Source organism: Rutidosis leptorrhynchoides, chromosome 3 (genome assembly GCF_046630445.1).
Source record: "Rutidosis leptorrhynchoides isolate AG116_Rl617_1_P2 chromosome 3, CSIRO_AGI_Rlap_v1, whole genome shotgun sequence".
In the NCBI taxonomy this organism is placed as follows: Eukaryota; Viridiplantae; Streptophyta; class Magnoliopsida; order Asterales; family Asteraceae; genus Rutidosis; species Rutidosis leptorrhynchoides.
The window spans coordinates 101,269,959-101,290,393 of record NC_092335.1 but is presented as its reverse complement, the minus strand read 5'-3'; the positions used below and the strand labels follow the sequence as shown (position 1 = coordinate 101,290,393).

The 20,435-nt window shown below is 35.2% G+C and overlaps 2 protein-coding genes and 1 long non-coding RNA gene across 5 annotated transcripts; 2 read left to right on the top strand and 1 right to left on the bottom strand.

Moving 5' to 3' along the window:
* The first annotated feature begins 8,367 nt into the window (after positions 1–8,367).
* Positions 8,368–13,481, top strand: LOC139896582 (uncharacterized). Its single transcript, XM_071879226.1, has 6 exons — positions 8,368–8,464; positions 8,542–8,668; positions 10,043–10,543; positions 11,736–11,864; positions 12,053–12,573; positions 12,696–13,481. The coding sequence occupies exons 2-6, from the start codon at positions 8,542–8,544 to the stop codon at positions 13,326–13,328; spliced, it is 1,911 nt and encodes a 636-aa protein (XP_071735327.1). The 5' UTR covers positions 8,368–8,464; the 3' UTR covers positions 13,329–13,481.
* Positions 13,482–15,466: 1,985 nt separating this feature from the next.
* LOC139900249 (probable inactive purple acid phosphatase 29) lies at positions 15,467–16,610 on the bottom strand. The gene has a single exon (XM_071883039.1). It carries the CDS (start codon positions 16,592–16,594, stop codon positions 15,467–15,469), a length of 1,128 nt encoding a protein of 375 aa, XP_071739140.1. The 5' UTR covers positions 16,595–16,610.
* A 923-nt stretch (positions 16,611–17,533) lies between these two features.
* On the top strand, positions 17,534–20,179 carry LOC139896581 (uncharacterized). 3 transcript variants are annotated; one of them, XR_011776284.1, is made up of 5 exons: positions 17,534–17,873; positions 18,208–18,255; positions 18,692–18,803; positions 19,357–19,426; positions 19,826–20,179. It is a non-coding gene; the product is annotated as an uncharacterized lncRNA (long non-coding RNA). The 3 variants fall into 3 exon arrangements; XR_011776283.1 differs by having other exon boundaries at positions 18,692–19,426; XR_011776282.1 differs by having other exon boundaries at positions 18,692–20,179.
* Positions 20,180–20,435: the final 256 nt, after the last annotated feature.

Sequence of the window (20,435 nt, the reverse complement as noted above, 5' to 3'; positions counted from 1 at the left end):
TCACTATCGACGATAACCCTCACTTCCTAGGAGGACCGGTTGAAACCATGAATCATGGAAGCCAAACCTTAAAACAACATATGATCCCGACCGTCAAAATTCGTGGAAATACTCAAGGACGTACCTTCACTTATTCGTAGAATTTACAACGCAAGATCTCGAGTAAGATTCAACAACTACTACTTCCAACTAAATTTCGGGACGAAATTTCTTTTGAGGTGTGGATAATGTAACATCCCGCGTTTTTCCGTTAAATTTATTTTTAACACCGTCTTTTTTTTTAAAATAATATCCCTCGTTATTTAATTTTAACGTCACCCGTTTACACGAGCGTTTTTTTTAAAATATTCGATCGGTTAAATCCCGCACCCGCTTTGAAACTCGAGGGACCGGAGTTGCCAAATGGGCAAACTAGTTGACTAGGTCAACTAGTCAACCCATTTTTCCACCATTTCCATCATCTCCCTCTCCCTCTCTTTCTCTCTTTCTAGCAAGAACACACACAAACCCCAACTTCATAGATTCATCATCTAAATTCGGATCGGGAAGCAAACTTCAAAACAAATTACATATTCGTGATCCTCTCATCATCCTCTTCGATTTGGTACCAATTTCATCCATTTTGGGTAACATTTCTAAAACACTAAATTTCTCTAAATTCGTTTTATATACTTGAAATTGTGTTAGTTAGTGTCTATGGCTCGTGTATAACATGAATATATGTTTGGTTTGCTCGATTTGTTGTTTTTGGAGTAACTAGCATGAACTAGAAATGGGTGTGCTTAATCCTTGATTTTGGATGAGTTAATGTTGTTAGATTGTTAAAGTGCATGTTTTAATTGTGTTACTAGTATCACTAGCTTCGTTTTGATGCGTAGGTTGATTAAAGAAACTTCAAAAACATGAATATTGAATTTTGCGGATTTTGGTTAGGGTTTGATAGACTTAAAACAAGCTTTTGATGTTTCGAATGCCATGAAATGTTATTAGTAAGTGTTTAGTTGTAATGTATGCTTCATTACCTTCAAAACGGCACATCGTATGTGTAAATTGGATTCCCGAATCATAAAATACGTTTTACGAACTTGAAACTTTGAAAATAAACTTTTCTTGATCAATTGACGAGTTTTCAGTTATTGTAAATGATGTTTTTGATTGATGATACATGTTTAGTTGTGTTCCTTGTCAAAAGAGCTTTCCAACGGTATAAGATACGCCTTCTAGTTGTTTACGGTTTGCGTTTTATGGTTGTTTGAAGTTTTGACCAAGACTTGAACTTTTGAAACTGACCAGGCACCAGACCACGTTATTTGTCGCGCCGCGGAGCAATTTGTCGCGCCGTGGCCCAAAGGGTGATTTTAGAACATGTTTTTCAGGCTTTCTGACCTTCAACATAGGCATTTGTCGCGCCGCGGAGCAATTTGTCGCGCCGCGACAATTGCCTGTTTCATCCGAACTTCAGCAAACTTGTTTTGGCCATAACTTTTTGACCGTAACTCCGTTTTCAATGAATCAAATATCGTTGGAAACGTAATAAGATTTCCTTTCTAATGGTAAGGTTTTGAAATGTCAACTCAAACTTTATTACAATCGTTCTAACATGCTTTTATACTTGATTCTTGCATGAAACTTGACAACGTGATTCACATGCTATACTATTCGAGTCGTAACGAGCCATAGGACTAATTGAACACATTTCACCCGACCTTGTGTCGTAACCGGTTAATTGATATAACTTACTTGTTTAGGTCAAGGCTAAGCAACTTTCATGCACACGTTTACTTGTTGAAGTACCTTTATACTCGTGCACTCGAGGTGAGATCATAGTCCCACCTTTTCAACAACTTTTATTCTTTTAAATCGTGGGCTGAGAAACATATACATTACATACTTATATACATTTCACATGTATATATACTTTTCATACTTTTATACTTTGAACACAAATACGAATACAAAGATACAGACGAGTTAGAACAAAAGTCCTCAATCCAATTATCATTAGTTCCACTTGCAGGGTGTAAGTGTAAGCGAGTGATTATGTTGTGTGGCCATACGGGTTTAACGAACCCTCATTCAGACGGTTCGCTACCGTTAGTGGATGAAATATAATTTCAACGTGCATAGTGTATGTTCTAACACTATATTCAAAATTCAGAGGGAAGATTCAGTTAAGCTTTGGTAATTGGGTGCTCGTAATACAAACTACATTCTTCGGAATAAATACGATTTGGATAATCATCTATACAAACTATTGTGGTTCAAAGTATACTTTTACAAATACATTTATGATCTCACCAACGTTTTTCGTTGACAGTTTTCTACATGTTTCTCAGGTTCATACATGGCTATTTGATACATGCTTCCGCGTACATTCATACTTGCTTGGGGTCAAGCATACATGCATACACTCTGATTTCATGCTTGGAGTCAAGCATACATACATACATACGCTAGGGATAGCACTTTTGGATTCAAACTTTTGTTTACATACTTACGCTATTTATAGCAACTGTGTTTTTCAACTAATTATGTCCCAAGTTATTTCATTTATACTTTATGACTTTTGTAAACTTAGACTTGCTGTCGAACGGTTTTGTAAACTAAACTTGCAAGTCTTGTACCTTTCAAATGAATGCGACATAATTTTGGTCAAACGAGTCTCATATAGGGACTACGACCACGTAACGGGACCTAAGTTAGCGGCGCCGTCAATGACGATTTTGTCGGGTCGCTACACATTGCACGGTTACAACACTATATGCTGTTTTAAAAACAAGTTTTGCATTCATGAAAAGATAACGTCTTTACCAACGCCAAATGTTTTACAAAAGATAACGTGCTTCTACGAATAGAAAGCATTAACATAAGTACGTGACACAAAGGTCATTACAAAGCCATTGTTCAAATGTAACATAAGTTGTGAATGCAAAGTAAAAGTTCCATGATTGAGACATCTCTAAACAATGCAGCGGAAGTCTAACACAACGAGTCTATAACAGCAAGTCTAACAGCGGAAGCAACAACGTCTAAGCACCTGAGAAATACATGCTTAAAAATGTCAACACGAATGTTGGTGAGCTATAGTTTGATTGTAATCAGCAATGTAATGTAGACCACGAGATTTCAGTGCTTCAAATCAGCATTTCAAATCAGTATTTCAAATCATTATGATAAAGTATATGCTTATCCGTGGGCACCCGGTAACTAACTTAACAGTAATATAAATATCACCCCCTAAAAGTACACTTGGCGAGTGCGTATGTTCTCGAAGTATTAAACACCCGTTAAATGCTAGCGCGACTAGCCCGAGTGGGGATGTCAAACCCTATGGATCCATATCTAAGATTCGCGTTCACCGGTTCATAAACCAATGACTAAACGTTACCGAGCTAAGGGAAAATTTGTGATGTTATGTCACCCACACATATATAACTAAAATTACTCGTGTTTAGTATGTAAAACATAAAAAGCGCATGTATTCTCAGTCCCAAAAATAGTTAAAGTAAAAAGGGAGTTATAACTCACAGTGAAAATGCGGTAAAACTCGATATGAAAAGTATGCAAGTAGTAAGTCGGTCCAAACAAGTAAGTTGGTCGATCCAAAATGTCCTCGACCTAAGTCAATGGTTACTAAGTCAGTAAATTATACCAAAAGGTTTAAAACTAAATAAGTTAAGTCTTAAGTATCATCATTATCATCATCATTCGTAAAATATAAAGTAAGTTTTCAACAAGAATAGAGATCGAAACAAAGGGCTGGCTTCGGGCAGATTCTGCGAACTCTATACAAACTGAAAAGACGCGTTGTTAGTGTCCAAGGCTCCGTATGTGAGTACTCTTACCGCTGTTCAATTTTCAGATCCTAACTCGATGTCGTTTGACCGTGGCGACGGTTCAAGCGCGAGTAGGTCAGAATTTTCAGCACGTCATTACAAAGGCGTAGTGATTTTTGGAAGGTTATAAATCCTAAACCGTATATCGGATTTAGGAGAGTCTTAAACGAAAAGTCATCTACTCGAACCGAACTATCTGGAAATCAACTTTCCAGAAGCCCCAGGAGTCTGATCAGACCCTGGAAAAGAGTAAACAAGTGCTCTAGTGGGTTTCTTGGTGTTTGATGCTCATCACGGTTCTCATCCTTGATGCGTATAAGCCTCAAGTGTGCAACTCTTGATGTTTTAGCATCACTTCGACTAAGTTTCAACCATCAACACATAATGTCAAGACTAATAAGAAATACAACTCACTTAAGAGTTTTAGAAGGATGATGAACCAAGGTTACATCATGTTCTTAGTCTTAACACAAATACAAGTTCTATTCAAGATTAAAGCTACAAACTTTGATTCAAATCAAGCAAGACCTTAAGTCACATAACTTAGATCAAACAAAGTAATGAAACCCTAATCTAGAAAGCTTGGATCCCTTAACAATAATTATGAGATTTCAAAGCTAGAAAGCTTGAATCTTTTATGTTCTTGAAGATCTTTGAAGCAAAAAGCTAGATCTTCAAGTTTCATGAAGATCATAAACACAAGTTTTGATATTTTAACAAAAACAAAGTGATCTTAAGCTATAAAGCTTAGATCCATCAAAGTAATGAAGATCCAAAGCTAGAAAGCTTGAATCTTTTATGTTCTTGAAGAACTTTAAAGCAAAAGATTAGATCTTCAAGTTTCATGAAGATCATAAACACAAGTTTTGATCTTTTAACAAAAATAAAGAGATCATAAGCTAGAAAACTTATATCCAACAATGTAATGAAGATCCAAAGCTAGAAAGTTTGAATCTTTCATGTTCTTATAGGATTCAAATCAAAATTTGAATCTACAAGATATAACAAGATCAAAAAGCTAAAAAGCTTGATCTTATGATGATGATGATGTCGTGATTAAGAAGAAGAAGAAGAAGAAGAAGAAGAAGAAGAAGAAGAAGAAGAAGAAGAAGAAGAAGAAGAAGAAGAAGAAGAAGAAGAAGAAGAAGAAGAAGAAGAAGAAAATTTTAAGAACTTACAATTTTAGTATGAGAAAGACTAGAAAGAAAATTAGAGAGCAAGTGTGTGTAAAATGAGAATGAGATCAAGTGTGAAATGAAAGAATAAAGCTTGTATTTATAGTGGTGGAGGGGTGGTTTGGTGTCTCCAAAACCGTGATCACCATGGGGGACAAGGGGGACAACTTTTTGCTTTTTGCATGGTGGTAGTCTAAAGGTGGTGCTTGTTGTTAGGATCTCATGCAACATGTGTAGTAATGGTTATCAAAAATGCTAGTATGTTGGCTCATCTTAATAGGTTTTTGTCTTACATTTTAATGGGTCATAATTCCATTAAAATTGGGCTAACTTAAAAGTCCATTAGCTAGAGTAGGGTAAGCTTAAGTCCATTAAGGTAAAAAGTCCATTAAGACTAACTAGTGCGCATTAGTAAAACACTAAGCGTAATTAAGCAACCAATAAGCCAAGTAATTATCATTAGAAAATAACACTTAGTATTACGTAGTCATAATATTCCAATTACGACAAAAGTTTAACGTTTACAAAGTACGTAGCTCTTTCAAAACGACAAGTGACACTAACGGTCGTAAAATCATTCGAGGATCAAGTTAAGTGATTACGCACTTAACAACACGTTGTATGATATCAACGAAAGTAATTAATCATGAATAAAGATCTCAGAGCATATATTAGCTCAGTACGCACATATACGCAGATTCGTGAAAGTATAGAGCACAAAAATATAAGTCGAAAAAGTCGGGTCGTTACAACACGCATAAAAACAACATTTTTATACAGAAAAATAGATCAAAAAGCACAAAAGATAACAAAATTTAGCGATTTTCAGTATTTGCCGTCCAGCATTTAGTAGGCCGCCCAGCGTCATGCGTAAGCCCTGCAGGCAGCTTCTATGCCTAAGCCCTTTTACTAAGCGCGTGAACGGCACGCAGCCACGTCAGCACACGCCACTGACCTTCCGGATACTTCGCATAACAGAATTAATCAGCGATCGACACGTGTATCCCGAGAATTTTGGACATTCTGCGCCTATAAATAGACCCCCTGGGTCACTGCATTTATCATCAGAGAGAAGTACATTTCTCTCTCACAAAGTTCTTTCTCACTCTAAACGCACATTAGCCGCTTAGCAGCAGTACGCTAGACGGATCAATTACATATTGATCCCCATATTGATTGAGGCCACCCCACGGATCTCTTATCCGTGTTCCGGGTGTGCAGAGATTATTTCTCGAGGGAAAACATCAATCAACATTAAACGCCACACGCTAAGCAGCTATTGTCTTGTACTGGTACCTTACAGCCGCTACACGAAAAATCGTACCAACACTTTTGTTTGGTTGTTTTGTCATTAATGTTGTCGCTAGTGCTTTCGTTAATGTTTGTCATAGTGTTCTTGAATTCTTTTGTCAAGGCTCGCTTCTAGATAGCTTTATTTAATTGTTAGTATTGTGGTTTTTCTTGTTGCGAGGCTTGACATTTCCCTTGGTACTCTCGGTTTGGTCCTTTCATTTTTGATGAAAGATCTTCATGTTATAATAGTTTTCGTTATTTTGTAAAAGAAAAAAAATAATAAAAAATAAAAAAAACTAATTATACTTTTTCAATTGAGAGTTTTCTCCAAAAAGTTCAATATTTGCCAAGTAAACCTAAATCCTACCTAAATAAGAGGTGTGTATTGGTGTGTGTGGGGACAAGCTAAAACTTCAAGAGAAAATTGGATAAATGGTCTCTGTAGTTTACATGAAATGGGATAAATGGTCCCTGATGTTCATTTTTGAGGTTCGTGGTCCCCGTGGTTTACAAAATGAGGACGGGTGGTCCCTGTCAGTAACAGCCGTTAAAATTGTCCGTTAACTTCAGTCATGTGCCACGCATGTGAGGGTATTTCTGTCTTTTCTTCCATCTTCATCTTCTTTTTCCATTTAATCAACCACCATAGTAAACTCAACAGAAACACCTACCATAGTAAAGAACACCTTCCATAGTAAATCTTTTAAAATCAAACCCAATTATTAACAAATATAAATCTAAATCAAATCCAAACCTAACAAATTCAGTTAAACACAATTATTAACATCTATAAATCAGTTAAACTCAAATACTCAATTATTATTATCAAATCCAAACCCAACAAATTCGTTGATTTTTTGCAAGGTGTGCGACTTTCATTCAAATAGCCATCTCCATCGTATGAACTTCATCAAAATCGATGCTTGATGTTTCATAACCAGCGATTGAAAGTTGTTATGAAGAATTCACTACCAAAACATTAACAAATCCATCAATCTGATGACGAAACAGTTTCCGATGGTGATGATGAACTGTAAACTAATATTCGAATTTTCGTACAGTTTCACACTCCGAATGCTGAAAGAAAAACGTTCATAAACACCTCCTTATCACTCGTCAATCAGCATATTAACCAGAAACACAATATAAACTTCGAATTAAAATGTTGACCGAATGTTCATAAACGTTGACTTACAGATTTCGAATTCGGAGAAGAAGTTTCTGCTCAATTGATAAATCACGAAGCTTAAGTGATTGAAGATGATGCATAAGCTATGCTTGATTCGATCTTAAACACACCGATGTACACCAAAAGAACTGAAGCAGCAGCACCTTCCAACGTCACCACTTCTCCGACGTCAATTAATGCTTCCGATATACTCCGGCATAAGGTAAAAACACCGACCTGGTGGGTTTAGTTCTGATGAGAGAATCCTTCCTGTTTTCCAATGAGTTCACAAACGTTCTTGTTTTTCGATGTTAAAGTGCTAAATCAAAGGTTTGTGTGGTGGCGGTTGTAGATACTTATACCTGTACAACGGCTAACAAAGGTATAAGCTTGAAGTATCATATCCAAAAGTGAAAAATGGTAAGTTTGAAATACCAGATCTACCTCGATAATTAATTCATGTTCAGTTGCGTTCTTTTCTGGTTAATGAATAATGTCTTTCAAAAAAAAGAAATTTCTAAGGTTTGTTGATGATAAAACCCATAGATCGAAGAGTTCCAAAAAAAAAAATAGTTGCCTGCGTTTAATTAGTGTTTTTAATGGGAGAAAATATTTGAGTGATTAAAATATATGAACTGGTACAAAAAATAGACAAAAGGACATAAATACCTCTCACATGTGTTGCACATGACATGACTTAACGGATTTTTTAACGACTGTTACTAACAGGAACCACTCGTCCTCATTTTATAAACCACAGGGACCACGAACCTCGAAAATGAACATCAGGAACCATTTAACCCATTTCATGTAAACTACAGGGACCATTTATTCAATTTTCTCAAACTTCAAAGACCAGAAGAAGTTGACTTTATAGTACTGAGACTGCATATATGTTCAAATTAATAATTACATCTCGAAACTTTGTATAGATTCTCATTCATTCAAACATAAGAACATTTACGATCGATCGATCGCTCACCGAAACAAAGGTAAGTACAATCAATTTACCCTGTACTCATGGTGCGCAATTTGGTTTTAATAACTATAAGTTATATCAAATTTGCAGATGATGAACCAAACACCCCTGGTTATTGGGCAGCAGCAGCAAAAAGTCAATACAGTTCCTTCAACATCTAACCCACACTCAAAACAACCACCACCGGATCTACCTAGTCAAGAACTATTTACCACCGGTAATTAATTACTCCTATCCACTTTAGTTAATTAATTACTCCTATCCACTTTAGTTTACTGCTTTTAATCTGCCCCACATTCAGATTGTTCTATTTATCTATTTCAGTTCTTGTTTTTACTTTGAATTTGAATGTTTGCTAGAATTGAAGTTGACTTTATCTTAAAAGGAACAATGTAAATGTGGGTTTGGTTTGAAAGTAGGAATTGTTATGAGTATCTGATTGCTAAAAGACTGGTATGAGAATGAAAATGAATTATATAGCCCTCACCTCTCATGATATGTATGGATTCTATGAACTTGATTCCCGATATTTGAATCCCAAACAAGTAACCAAACAAAACAATAGGTACCAATTCATTCTCATTCCCACCTCCCAAATCCTCAAAATGAAGGTTAGACGGATGAACGAATAAGGTTGTTGTTTTTTTTTTTTTTTTTTTTTTTTTTCAAGCTGTGTAGGGAAGGGGAGTAAAAATACTCAAATGTATGCGCTTTGATCTTGAGATCCCAAGATACTATGTTAGTGAGATTTGAACCTAAGATCACTTGCGTAGATATCAAGATCCCAAATGTTAGACGTTAATAAAGCCCGAGTCTATATGCTTTATTCATAAGGTATTTATAGAATACAATTGATATCCCAAAACCCTAATTACTATAATGGACCCTAAGCCCACATATAGACTCGGGCTTTATTAACGTCTAACACCAACCACTAGGCTATTTTGGGATTTTTTTATTCTTTTTTAAATTGGTAAACGGATAAGGTTTTCCATGTTCACGCTACACGAAGAGGGCGATTAATTTTACTAATATATACGTAACCAACATGATTATTCCATGTATGTTTTCGACCATTTCACTGGCCACCCTAAGATTACTACTACTGAGATTTGAACATGAGAGTAGTGAATCCAAGATCAAAATTCAATGGGGTCCTGAATTTTTTTTCAAAATTAATTATATTTGAATGGTATTTTAATGGATGTTTACCTTAAAAAAATTATAAATCCTAAAATTATATAGGGTCCTATAGTTGAATTTAGTGGTGTCCTTTACAATTTGAGGCATACTTTGTTAAAAAAAAAAAAAACCTTTAAACTAGTGGTGTCATGGGACCTCGTCCCTTAAAGTATAGAATCACCTCTAAGACCTCTTGTAAGGATATAAGGACCACAAACCCTCAAATAAACTCACCCATAAACTTTTGCAGTTATCCCCACCAAAAGGATCTATTGACTTGAAGCTAGTCTCAACGAGTCAATATGTATTTAGGTGAATGAAATGAATTGTGAGTTTGTGACTGTATATATAATATGTGAGCAACATTGTAGGTTTGGTTTACAAATTTTGCATTGAAATTACTCTACAGGAACTAGAGAATATTACCTTGAAAACGGAGTCCCTTTATATGAAGCAGCCATTAAAGGTGATTGGAAAGCAGCTGAAGCCGTACTTACAAAAAACCCGCAGTTAGTAAGATGTAGTGTCACAGAAAATGGTGAAACGGCACTACATGTTGCGGTATCAGCAAAAAAATCCAAACATACTGACCAGTTCGTGAAAAATCTAGTGGTTCTGATGGACAAGGCCGACTTATTACTTGAAAATCAAAATCACAACACGGCTCTTTATTTAGCATCCGCAGCCGGAAACTTGGAAGCGGTTAAGATAATGGTGGACAAAAATAAGGCCATGTTGACACAAGCGGGTGCTGGTGGACAAATGATGCCGCTGTATACGGCTGCCTTGTTTGGAAATCATGAAGTAGTTGTGTATCTTTATGAAAATTCACATAAGTTGCGGGATGATGGTTGGACGCCTCAGAATCGTGGTTGGCTTCTTGAGAAATGCGTCGAGAATAATATGTTCGGTAAGCATTTTAGTACCTAGTTATTGACTTATTTCATATGGAGTGTTAATTTGATAGTTGCTGTATGAAACAAAATGAATCGGGAGATAAACTAATGGAGGTGAATTTCAATTGCGGTTATTAACATCCTGTATTTAAATCAAACTCTAGCTGATTACTATATTTTTCTCAAACTAGCCTTATTTTTAGAAAACAATTCCATTTTTTTTAATGTTCTCCCTGGTTTGTTTGGTCAAATAAATGAAATGATTAACCGAGCATTTGAATGAGCCGAGTCGAGCATTCGTAATTCAGTTCAGCTCATGAAACTAATCGTTGGGGAATATGTTAACTTTTATTTACGCTCGACTCGTTCAAGAATATTATTAGCCTTGAACTTGAGCTAAACGAGCTTGAGTAGCTAATTAAATGCTAACTCGTTAACAACCCTAGGTTTTTCTAAGTGAACTCAAGGCCGAAAAAGACGCGGGACAAAGACGAGTCGGTCAGGACCTTGAAAGGTCGAGTTGGTAGAGACGGCATCGAAACCGACGTTGACCAACATTGACTTTTAAATTAAATGCATTAAATACAAATATTTCAAACATATTTTAAAAATATATGAGTTACAAATAAGATGATGCGGTGTTAGCTTTAATAATATTTAAGGTTTTTATAATGCTTTCTATAAAATAGTGTATCTATATTTATTTATTGAAGGGGTTTTTTTTTTTTACGGCGATTTTTTTGGCATCAGTAGATCATTTATTTCAAAGACCCTCATCATTTGCACGTAACACACACGTTCGGGCGGAAACGCAAACCCGATCGAAGGGTTAGTATGTAAGTCGGTGTTTTTTCCAGCTAATTAATAAATGGGCTTAGGATTTTCGTTTACACTAGAACAAATTCACCCAATAAGTCGACCTCTGACCGACGTTGACCGACTTTGACCCTGACCTTTTAGCGTTGACCGACTAATTAACGGGACGGGCTACTCACCAAACTGCCGCAACCGCCGTTTGCAAACATGAGGGAACTACAATCAGTTCACCTTCTTGTTTTGAATCATATATAATACAGTAATATTTACCCTCTCCATGATATATATCAATGTATAAATCCTTTGAGGCTCAGTTTTGTTTTCATTGTTGATTTATGTTGCTTTTTCGTGACATTTTCCCTCACAAAGAGATTATCATGTCTTTTCTAGATATCGCAATACAGATACTGACTGACCGCCCGGAACTTGCTGCTAGTGGGAGCGCACTTCGAGCCTTAGCGCGTAAGCCTGAGGCTTTTTCTGAACCGAAGTCTGGTATCTCACGGACCATCCATTCAGGTAAACATCTCTATTAGCTCTAGATTATTGATCATATCCGTACCTAGTACTCGATCTTTTGATTCAATATTATGGTTATAAATTTTAACATGGATACCCATATAAGATAAGATGGATATTTTTGCATAGATATATTTGGAATCATCAATTTAATTAAACTTATATTATTTCTTGGTGGTTGCTTTCAGTTTTCAAACGCTTTTATTATAAAGTAGGAGCTCCTGAGAAGGAAACTGATCAGGCTTTGAAATTACTAAAAATGATTTGGGGAGCTATTGCGAAAAAACCTAAAAAAGAAATTGATGATATACTCAGAGGGCCTCCAAATCCACCGGAAATGGTTAAGCATGACAACAAGACACAACCTGTGAGAGCTCCAACAAAATACTCTTCCCGGATACTATTTGTTGCCGCAGAACTTGGAAACACGGAGTTTATAGTTGAGCTCATTCGTCTGTATCCTGATCTGATCTGGAAGGTAAATGACAACAATCAAACTATCTTTCACATTGCTGTCAAGCATCGCCATCAGGGTATCTACAACCTATTGTACGAGATAGGCGCAATGAAAGATCTGATAACTCCTCTTAAAGCTAAGAAAAATGATAACAATATGTTGCATTTAGCTGGGAAGATTGCTAAGAGCAAGCGCCTTCAAGATGTGTCTGGAGTTGCTTTACAGATGCAACGAGAACTCTTATGGTTCCAGGTACATATATATCTATAAAAATACACACACACACACACCTTCTTCTCAAATCTTTATTTTGTATTGTATCACGAGTAAGTGCGCAATTCATAACTATTCAAGTTTGTTTCAACACATTGTAGGAAGTAAAGTCCATAATGCCTCCTTCTTATCGAGAAAGGAAAAACAAAAATAAACAAACACCACATGAGTTATTCACCAAAGATCACAAAGATCTAGTTACAGAAGGTGAGAAATGGATGAAAGATACAGCTAGCCAATGTATGGTTGTTGCGGCCCTTATTGCCACAATAGTATTCGCTGCAGCTTTTACCGTTCCGGGCGGATACAATCAGAACGATGGTATCCCTATGTTTTATCAAAAAGTAACCTTTATGGTCTTTGTAGTGGCAGACGCCATTTCTTTGTTCGCGTCATCAGCTTCCATACTAATGTTTTTAGCCATCCTCACATCTCGTTACGCAGAACGGGATTTTGAGGAATCACTACCCCGAAAGTTGATGTTAGGTCTACTAAGTCTTTTCATCTCCATCGTAACGATGATGATCGCTTTTAGTGTCAGTTTCTTCATATTATACCATAATAATTTGAAATGGATGCCAATTACTATTACGGTGCTTGCCGGCTTCCCGGTTATCTTGTATGCTTTCTTGCAATTTCCTCTTTTACTTGATGTATTTCGATCCACATATGGTTCTAGGTACCTTTTCAAGCCCCAAAAACAGGTTCTTTACTACAGAAATCCCCTACACTAACTATTTTGTTTCGAGCAATTGTTGTAAGTTTGATCTCGAATCTCGATAATTATGTATTTGTAATAGTTTACTTTAGGGTAGAGGCCTCACATTTGTGAAATTGTGTATTGTTGTTGTTGTACTTTCCATGTATTAGATTATTAATTTTGAATGAAATCGCTATGTTTTCAAATGTCTTCATATTTTGCGTGTTAAAACAACAAAACTTAACAAGTCAATAAACTAATGATAGTAACTAGTTGTGGAACCCTCGCTTCGCGCCGGGGGTTCGTTTTCAATGTATTTTATTGCGTTTATTTTGTAAAATTATTTCGTGGCTAACGATGTTGTCGTTGAAGCAAACCTCGAGTCGAACTAAAAGCTATAATACATCAAAGATTTAAATGTTATTTTAAATTAACAATATACGTGTATCTCCGCATTTCGCTACGGCATGGTTGACTTTTAAAAATTTAACGCAATTAAGTCGTTATTTTGTGGAGAAAAATATAAAGGAAACCAAAAAAGAAAAAAAAAATTGTTATAACGGGTAGAGAAAAATATAAAAAAAAAAAAAAAAAACAGTAACCAAAAAAAAAAATTGCTACAGTGATCCCGTTGCTACAGTAATCCGTTGCTACAGTGTGAACGGGCTACATCGATGCCGTTGCTACAGTAAAAAAAGGGTAAGAAGACGAAACTGCCCCTGGTACTGTTCACTTTTTTGGGTCTAATAGTTAATGTGGTAATAATTATTTAATATACTCAATGTAAGCGAATCAACAGTTTTTAATTCAAAATAAGACGTTTCAAAGTGATCATATGAAGTCTGCAGGGATCTATTCACATTCAACATTAGAATCACTTTATGAATATCTGAATGGCATAAAGGCAAAAACAGAGAGCTTACAAGAGAGAGAGAGAGAGAGAGAGAGAGAGAGAGAGAGAGAGAGAGAGAGAGAGAGAGAGAGAGGGCACACACACATATAATATAATGACCAATAAAATTAGAGATGTACCATATTTGGAGGATATGACATTGGTGGTCTCAATTGGTCTACACATTAGCAGGTGTTCAATTGTTTAAAGAAGCAGCACTATATGCTAATGCAATTTTCTAATTCAATGTTATACTGTATACTCCATTTTGTTCTATACATTTTGTGTATCAAACTTTCAGTTTTATTCTACTATGTGTATTTAGTAGTTATAGCTTGTAACGGCTATCGTACATGACAACTTGCACATTCGGCACACATTTTTGGTTGAATAAGTCATCGATTCATATAAGGCATCGGTGTTGAAAGTTTGATACACACATTAGGTGCAAAGACACATCTTCCAGATAACAATAACCACCTACCTGTTTTTTACTGAAAAACTTGGCTTATTTACAGAAAACTTATACTTAATTGTTTTTAATAACCATTAGTACAGTTTAAGCCTTTGACTGACTTTGAGCCGACCTTTTAACTTTGACCGACTTATTCAATGTTTTTGGGCGAAACAGGAGGGGCTAGTCACTAAACCAGCTAGTCGGCCGAGACGAGCCGTTCCTTGTTATCAATTGTTAACAGAAAAGCATTGAATGTAACTAAATCGTAGTAAACTGCAGTTGGGCATTTACAAATTTACTACTGTAATTCTTAGCTAACTATACAATAACTGATATTGTCAGTTAGAAGGGCCAATTTATCCCATTTCCAAATTAACATTGCTACACTGAGGTTTGTACCCATTTGCAGCTACATACATATATACTTATAAACTACTCCATATTTATTTACCTAGTTTGCATTCCTTAAGCTGGCGATGAAACTATATTCACTGAATCTGTCCAGTACTGATAAGGAATTTAACAGAACAACTTAAAAATAATCAGTTATATAGTCTTATAGGTGTTGGGTGCAAACCCAATCGCACATTGTGTGGACGTGTGGCTGTGGAAGAACCGTAATCAGAAGGAACATTAACACTTGCTATATACTTATTTAGTAACTCAAAATCAGAAGGAAACTTTTAGCATCTATTTATTTAACTAATAGCACTGTTAAATACAAGACTGTTAAATACAAGACTATCACAAACTGATTACTTATCTCTGCAATTGTGGAATGCTCATAAAGAGAAACAGCTTGAACCATATAGATCAATCAATATCAATAATATAAATAATAATAGTCGGGCTTCTTTCTATGTTTAGGGTGCGAATACCTCCAAAGAACCTGAGCATCGATAGCGGTTAAGTTGTCATCATCGAGCCGCTTCCATGTTTTGATGGACTTGACTGGACCCCATGTACCATTTAATTCATCAAATAAAGAAACCAAAACAATCCTAGCCCTTCTTGACCATCCAGCCTTCCCATAACCATGATAACCGAATCCACCACCATAACAAAGTTGAATCCCATCTAACTTCCCACAGAAATCGTTAATATGATCATGACCCGTGAAAACAGCTTTTACATCACCTCTATAAGCTAACATTGTATAAAAACCCGAATGCACCGAAGCAGAGCTAATCCCTTCTTGTCTTACACCTGTCACATCTGACCAATTGATTCTTTCATACTCGGGCAATGGGATATGAAAATATGCAAGTCCGGGAGCCGAATACAAAGCTTCCGAACTCTCTCGAAGCTTTTCAGACATTTGTTTAAACCAATACTGTTGAGACGGTTTAATCCATCCATACCCAGGAATCGAAGAAACTGTTGAGTAATCTCCACTATCAAAAAAGTACAAGTTTAAAATCGATTCGTTAACATAACTCGACCCTTCAACTCCACGAACTTCTAGATTATAGTTCCCGAATCCATCAATAAAATCAACACCGCTAGGATTCAACTGGGATAAAGTGTTCTCCATTCCAACTATATGCTTCATAACATCTTCTCGTGACAACGTCGATTCTTGGTCATGATTCCCTAAAACTGCAACCCAGGGGATTTTCGATTTTATAGCAGGGGCAAATGCTGCATTCAAAGACTTAACTGCATCTGTGGCATCAGGTCCGTAGATATTATCTCCAGTGAATACAATTAGGTCAGGTTTCTCAGCTTCAATCAAACGGTATAAGAAATCGGTTGTATTGAGATCTGTACAATGTGCAAACGGATTTGGTAATACATCCTTGCAAGGAGTGTTCCTGCCATCAGCATAATGCATATCAGCCACTTGCATAATCTTTAACTGGCCATTTTTTGGATTAAACCCTAACTGTTTCGCACCACTACCATTAGATGACGTGATTAGACTCGCAAGCGAGCAGAAAACAAGGACCATAATGAATAGAATTCTCCACATCTTTATAGTGATTGAACTCAATATTCCTGCAAATTGTTGTAAATACAAATTAGGTTAAAAACGAATGTGTATAAAATAAAGTGAGTTATTCTGTTTAAATTCAAATTAGGTTAAAAATTAGTATAAAATTCATGAATGGTAAATTGGCGGTAACGAAAATTAAATGGAAAATCTATGTGAATGTGGAAACAACATTTTGTTAAGTAAAAATAGAATCAATCAGATAATGATCAGATCAGATAAGGGATAATAAGGCGAAATCAAAGTCGATTCGTAAGGTCGAACAAACGTATTTGCGGTAAAAATTACGAACACTGAAAACTAAAGCTAAAGCAAATAAAGTGTAAAATACTGATCATTTATATAAGACTATAAGTATAGGGAATATGTTAACAAGCTAACCAACAGCAATATAATTAGGTTTTATTTACGTATTTAAATTAATATTAATAATATAATTTAATAATACAGTAAAAGGTAATATAAAAGAAAGAAGCGTACCTGTGGTGACGATGGGGTCGGAGCCGAGAGCAAGACGATGGCCTACAGGTAGGGGCAACTGGCGTGTTGATTTTTATATTATGCATACAGAAAGACGGTGTGTTAGATTAATCCTATCGCCAAATCGTAAAATTATTAATTAACAGACAATCATAATTCATTCATAATCATTACTATATCACTATCACTATCACTATATACATTAAAAGAAAATCTCGATTAGTTAATAAATGTTTTCAAAACTCTCTTTATTACCATTAGATTAGAAAATTACGTTACAATACCCCTTGATTCAACAGTCCTTAATCATTCACTGAAAAATTAACTAATAAATCAATTTTACATCTAATCCATCCCTAAAATACCCTTATGAAAAAAAAAAAAAAAAAAAAAAAAAAAAAAAAAAAAAACACACGGATAACCTAATCGTATTCTCTCACGTTCGGGATAACCTAATCCCTTTCATTCCACTACCATCTCATCATTCCACAATCCACAGAATCAGCTGAATTCAAACGATTTCAGATTATATACCCTAAACCCTTTTAGCAAATTAAAACACACGGTCTAAATTAAGGTTTCAATTTCTAATTAGAAAAATATCAATATCAATATCAATCGTAACATCATCGTAAATATCGTAAATTCAGGGCAAACCACCGCCGAGACTCCGGCAAAGAAGCCTGCATCAACTCCTAGATTGTTCATCAAAGAGATGGTGATGATGAATTTTAACTCTTATGCCGGTGAACAATGGGTTAGTGGTGTAACATGTTTTTTGGGTTTTATTTTGATAGTTGATGAATTAATGTGAATATGATTGATGCTATGTTGGGTTTCGTTATTTAAAAGTTATGAACTTCTAATTTTTTGATTTCATAAATTATGGTATTGATTTCAACTTTGTGATTCTAAACGTTCGTATGTACTTTTAGGTACGATTGTTTGTTATAATTCAACAATTCTTGTTTGCAATTACGGAGTATCAATTTTGATGTTTGATTTTGTTATTTGATGTCATAATTGTGTTGAAAATTCACAGTTGGTAGATTTGCTTAGAAAATACTGTTATTTTCTTTCTGTTCTTGCAGGGACATTAAATGGAAGTGGTGAATCATCTAAAGCTACTTCCGCAGAAGGTTAACAACAAACCTTATATGAATTTTCATACTTATCTGTTTAGTAGATATCAACTTTTGACATCTTAGTGTGTTTGTCACACAACAACACTACCACAAAGGTGGTACAATGCTCAGGTCTGTCTGGATGGTTGGTAACGAATCCACCAAATGAGGGTTTGGTTGAAAAGGATGGGCTTTTTAGTGCAGGTCAAAAAGGTTCCGAGATTAATTGACCGGATAGATGTTAATTTATATAAAAGTTCATAAGTTAACGCGTTATATTTGATTATAGAAACTATGTCAGTGCGATAAAAATCTTATTTCAAAATAAAAAGATTTAAGGGGTCACATGATATGTAACTATGTCATTGAGATTCACATGATATGTAACAAATAAAGATGATTAAGGAAAACTGTTCTTGTTTGGATCACGTGTTGTGTAATCATCTTACAGGTTCAAGAGCGTAGTACAATAGAAGCTATTGGTTTCTTCAATCTAAATTGGTGACTTCAATGTATTCTCTTATGGGTGTCAATATGGGAAGTTGGATAAGGGGTGATAACAGGTAATTGTCTTTTCTTTTATATACTTAGAAATGTTATATGGGTATTTCTTAGTTAATACGTTTATAATGATAATGATGATGAAAAACGTTATCAAACTGATTTTATAGATGAGTTATACATACTTTTATCAATGCAACAACCAATAATTTGGCAGGGATGCTAATTAGAAGATTCATCATCAGAATTGGGTTGGGTTGGGTATCTTTCCTCATGTTGCTTCTCTCTGTATATCCAAGATCAACGAACACCACCTCTTTTTTTACACTAGATGTATATATGGGTAGGGAAGGTTGGTGATGGTTTTGAATGGGTTGTATTAGGACGAACCGAAGCTTGTGTTTTGACCTGAAAGACTTCTGGTCCAAATATTTATCCTTTCTTATGAACTTTTCAATGCATCAAACATGATTAAAAACTCAGTAATAAACGGTTTTAGGAGGTCTTATACATTACCATAAATCACTTTTGTGTGACCTTTTGGGTTTTATTTTGATAGTTGATGAATTAATGTGAATATGATACTATTGAACAAAGTTTATCAGCTGTTGTTAGTCCTAATGGCAGTGGAAAGAGCAATGTGATTGATACTATGTTGTTCGTTTTCGGAAAGCGAGCAAAGCAGGTACTTTCATTGCATCTTGTATGCGTATATTTGAATCGATTGACTACAAGGTTTTACTAAAATTGATGAATTATTATTGTCTCTTTCAATAAAATAGATACCACTTAAGTGTATTTTATAACAACAAAGCCATTATATTTGTAATACTTGGTTTTTACAATTGTAAAAAAAAAAAAGCATTGTACTTCCTAAACTAGCGGCTTGGTATATATTTGTTTACACAATTCATATTGTAGTTGCTGTTAAATATTGCAGTTTTGACCCATTTACTTACGAATGGATCATTTCGGGTTATGTTTCATCTCCTAAAATGTTCTTTTAAATACTTAAACCGTTCCAAACAACTTTCAAATAAGTCATTGTTTGATAACGTTCTTGACTTGAATTTGACGTGTATAGGCACCTAGCTCCAAAGTATGCTGCTTCAGAAAAACTTACGGATGGATCTAATGTTTTCTCCTTCGGGGTCATGCTTTTGGAATTAATCACCGGACGAAGACCCGTTGATTCAGTTCAGACTTGTATGAATGATAGTTTAGTATATTGGGTAAGTTCACTTTCCTACGTGCGTTGTTTTATTAAAACACTTTCAACTTTTTGCCAGGGGATTTGTGGATTTGACCTGAACCTATGGAGAAAGTTAGGCAAGATTGCATCAAATTACAGTTGCAAAACTTGTATAAAAATAATAAAATTATTATTCGGATTGTGTGTAAACCTACTTTGATATTTATTACATTATCCTTCCTCTGATATTTATTGTATTATTCTTCCTCAGTTAAGATACAACAAGGTTTCAGGGTTGCAAACAGTCAAAAGGCCGATCCCTATTTACAATAGATTAATTTGTTTGTTATTATCCTTGTATAGGCATATTCCAAATTATGCATAGCTATAAAAAATAGAAATAAAAAGAATTTGTACACGGTATTCATCTAATTATTGTATGTTTTTGGATTTGTTGTATATGATGGGTTTGTTTTATGTCAAATATACTCTATGAGTTTTC

What these genes read in the sequence shown, in the direction of transcription:
- LOC139896582 (XM_071879226.1), top strand. Translation starts at nt 8,542, where the DNA reads ATGATGAACCAAACACCCCTGGTTATTGGGCAGCAGCAGCAAAAAGTC. An exon ending in TCAAGAACTATTTACCACCG is followed by an intron (nt 8,669 to 10,042) that starts GTAATTAATTAC and finishes ATTACTCTACAG; the next exon opens with GAACTAGAGAATATTACCTT. An exon ending in CGTCGAGAATAATATGTTCG is followed by an intron (nt 10,544 to 11,735) that starts GTAAGCATTTTA and finishes TGTCTTTTCTAG; the next exon opens with ATATCGCAATACAGATACTG.
- LOC139900249 (XM_071883039.1), bottom strand. Translation starts at nt 16,594, where the DNA reads ATGGTCCTTGTTTTCTGCTCGCTTGCGAGTCTAATCACGTCATCTAAT.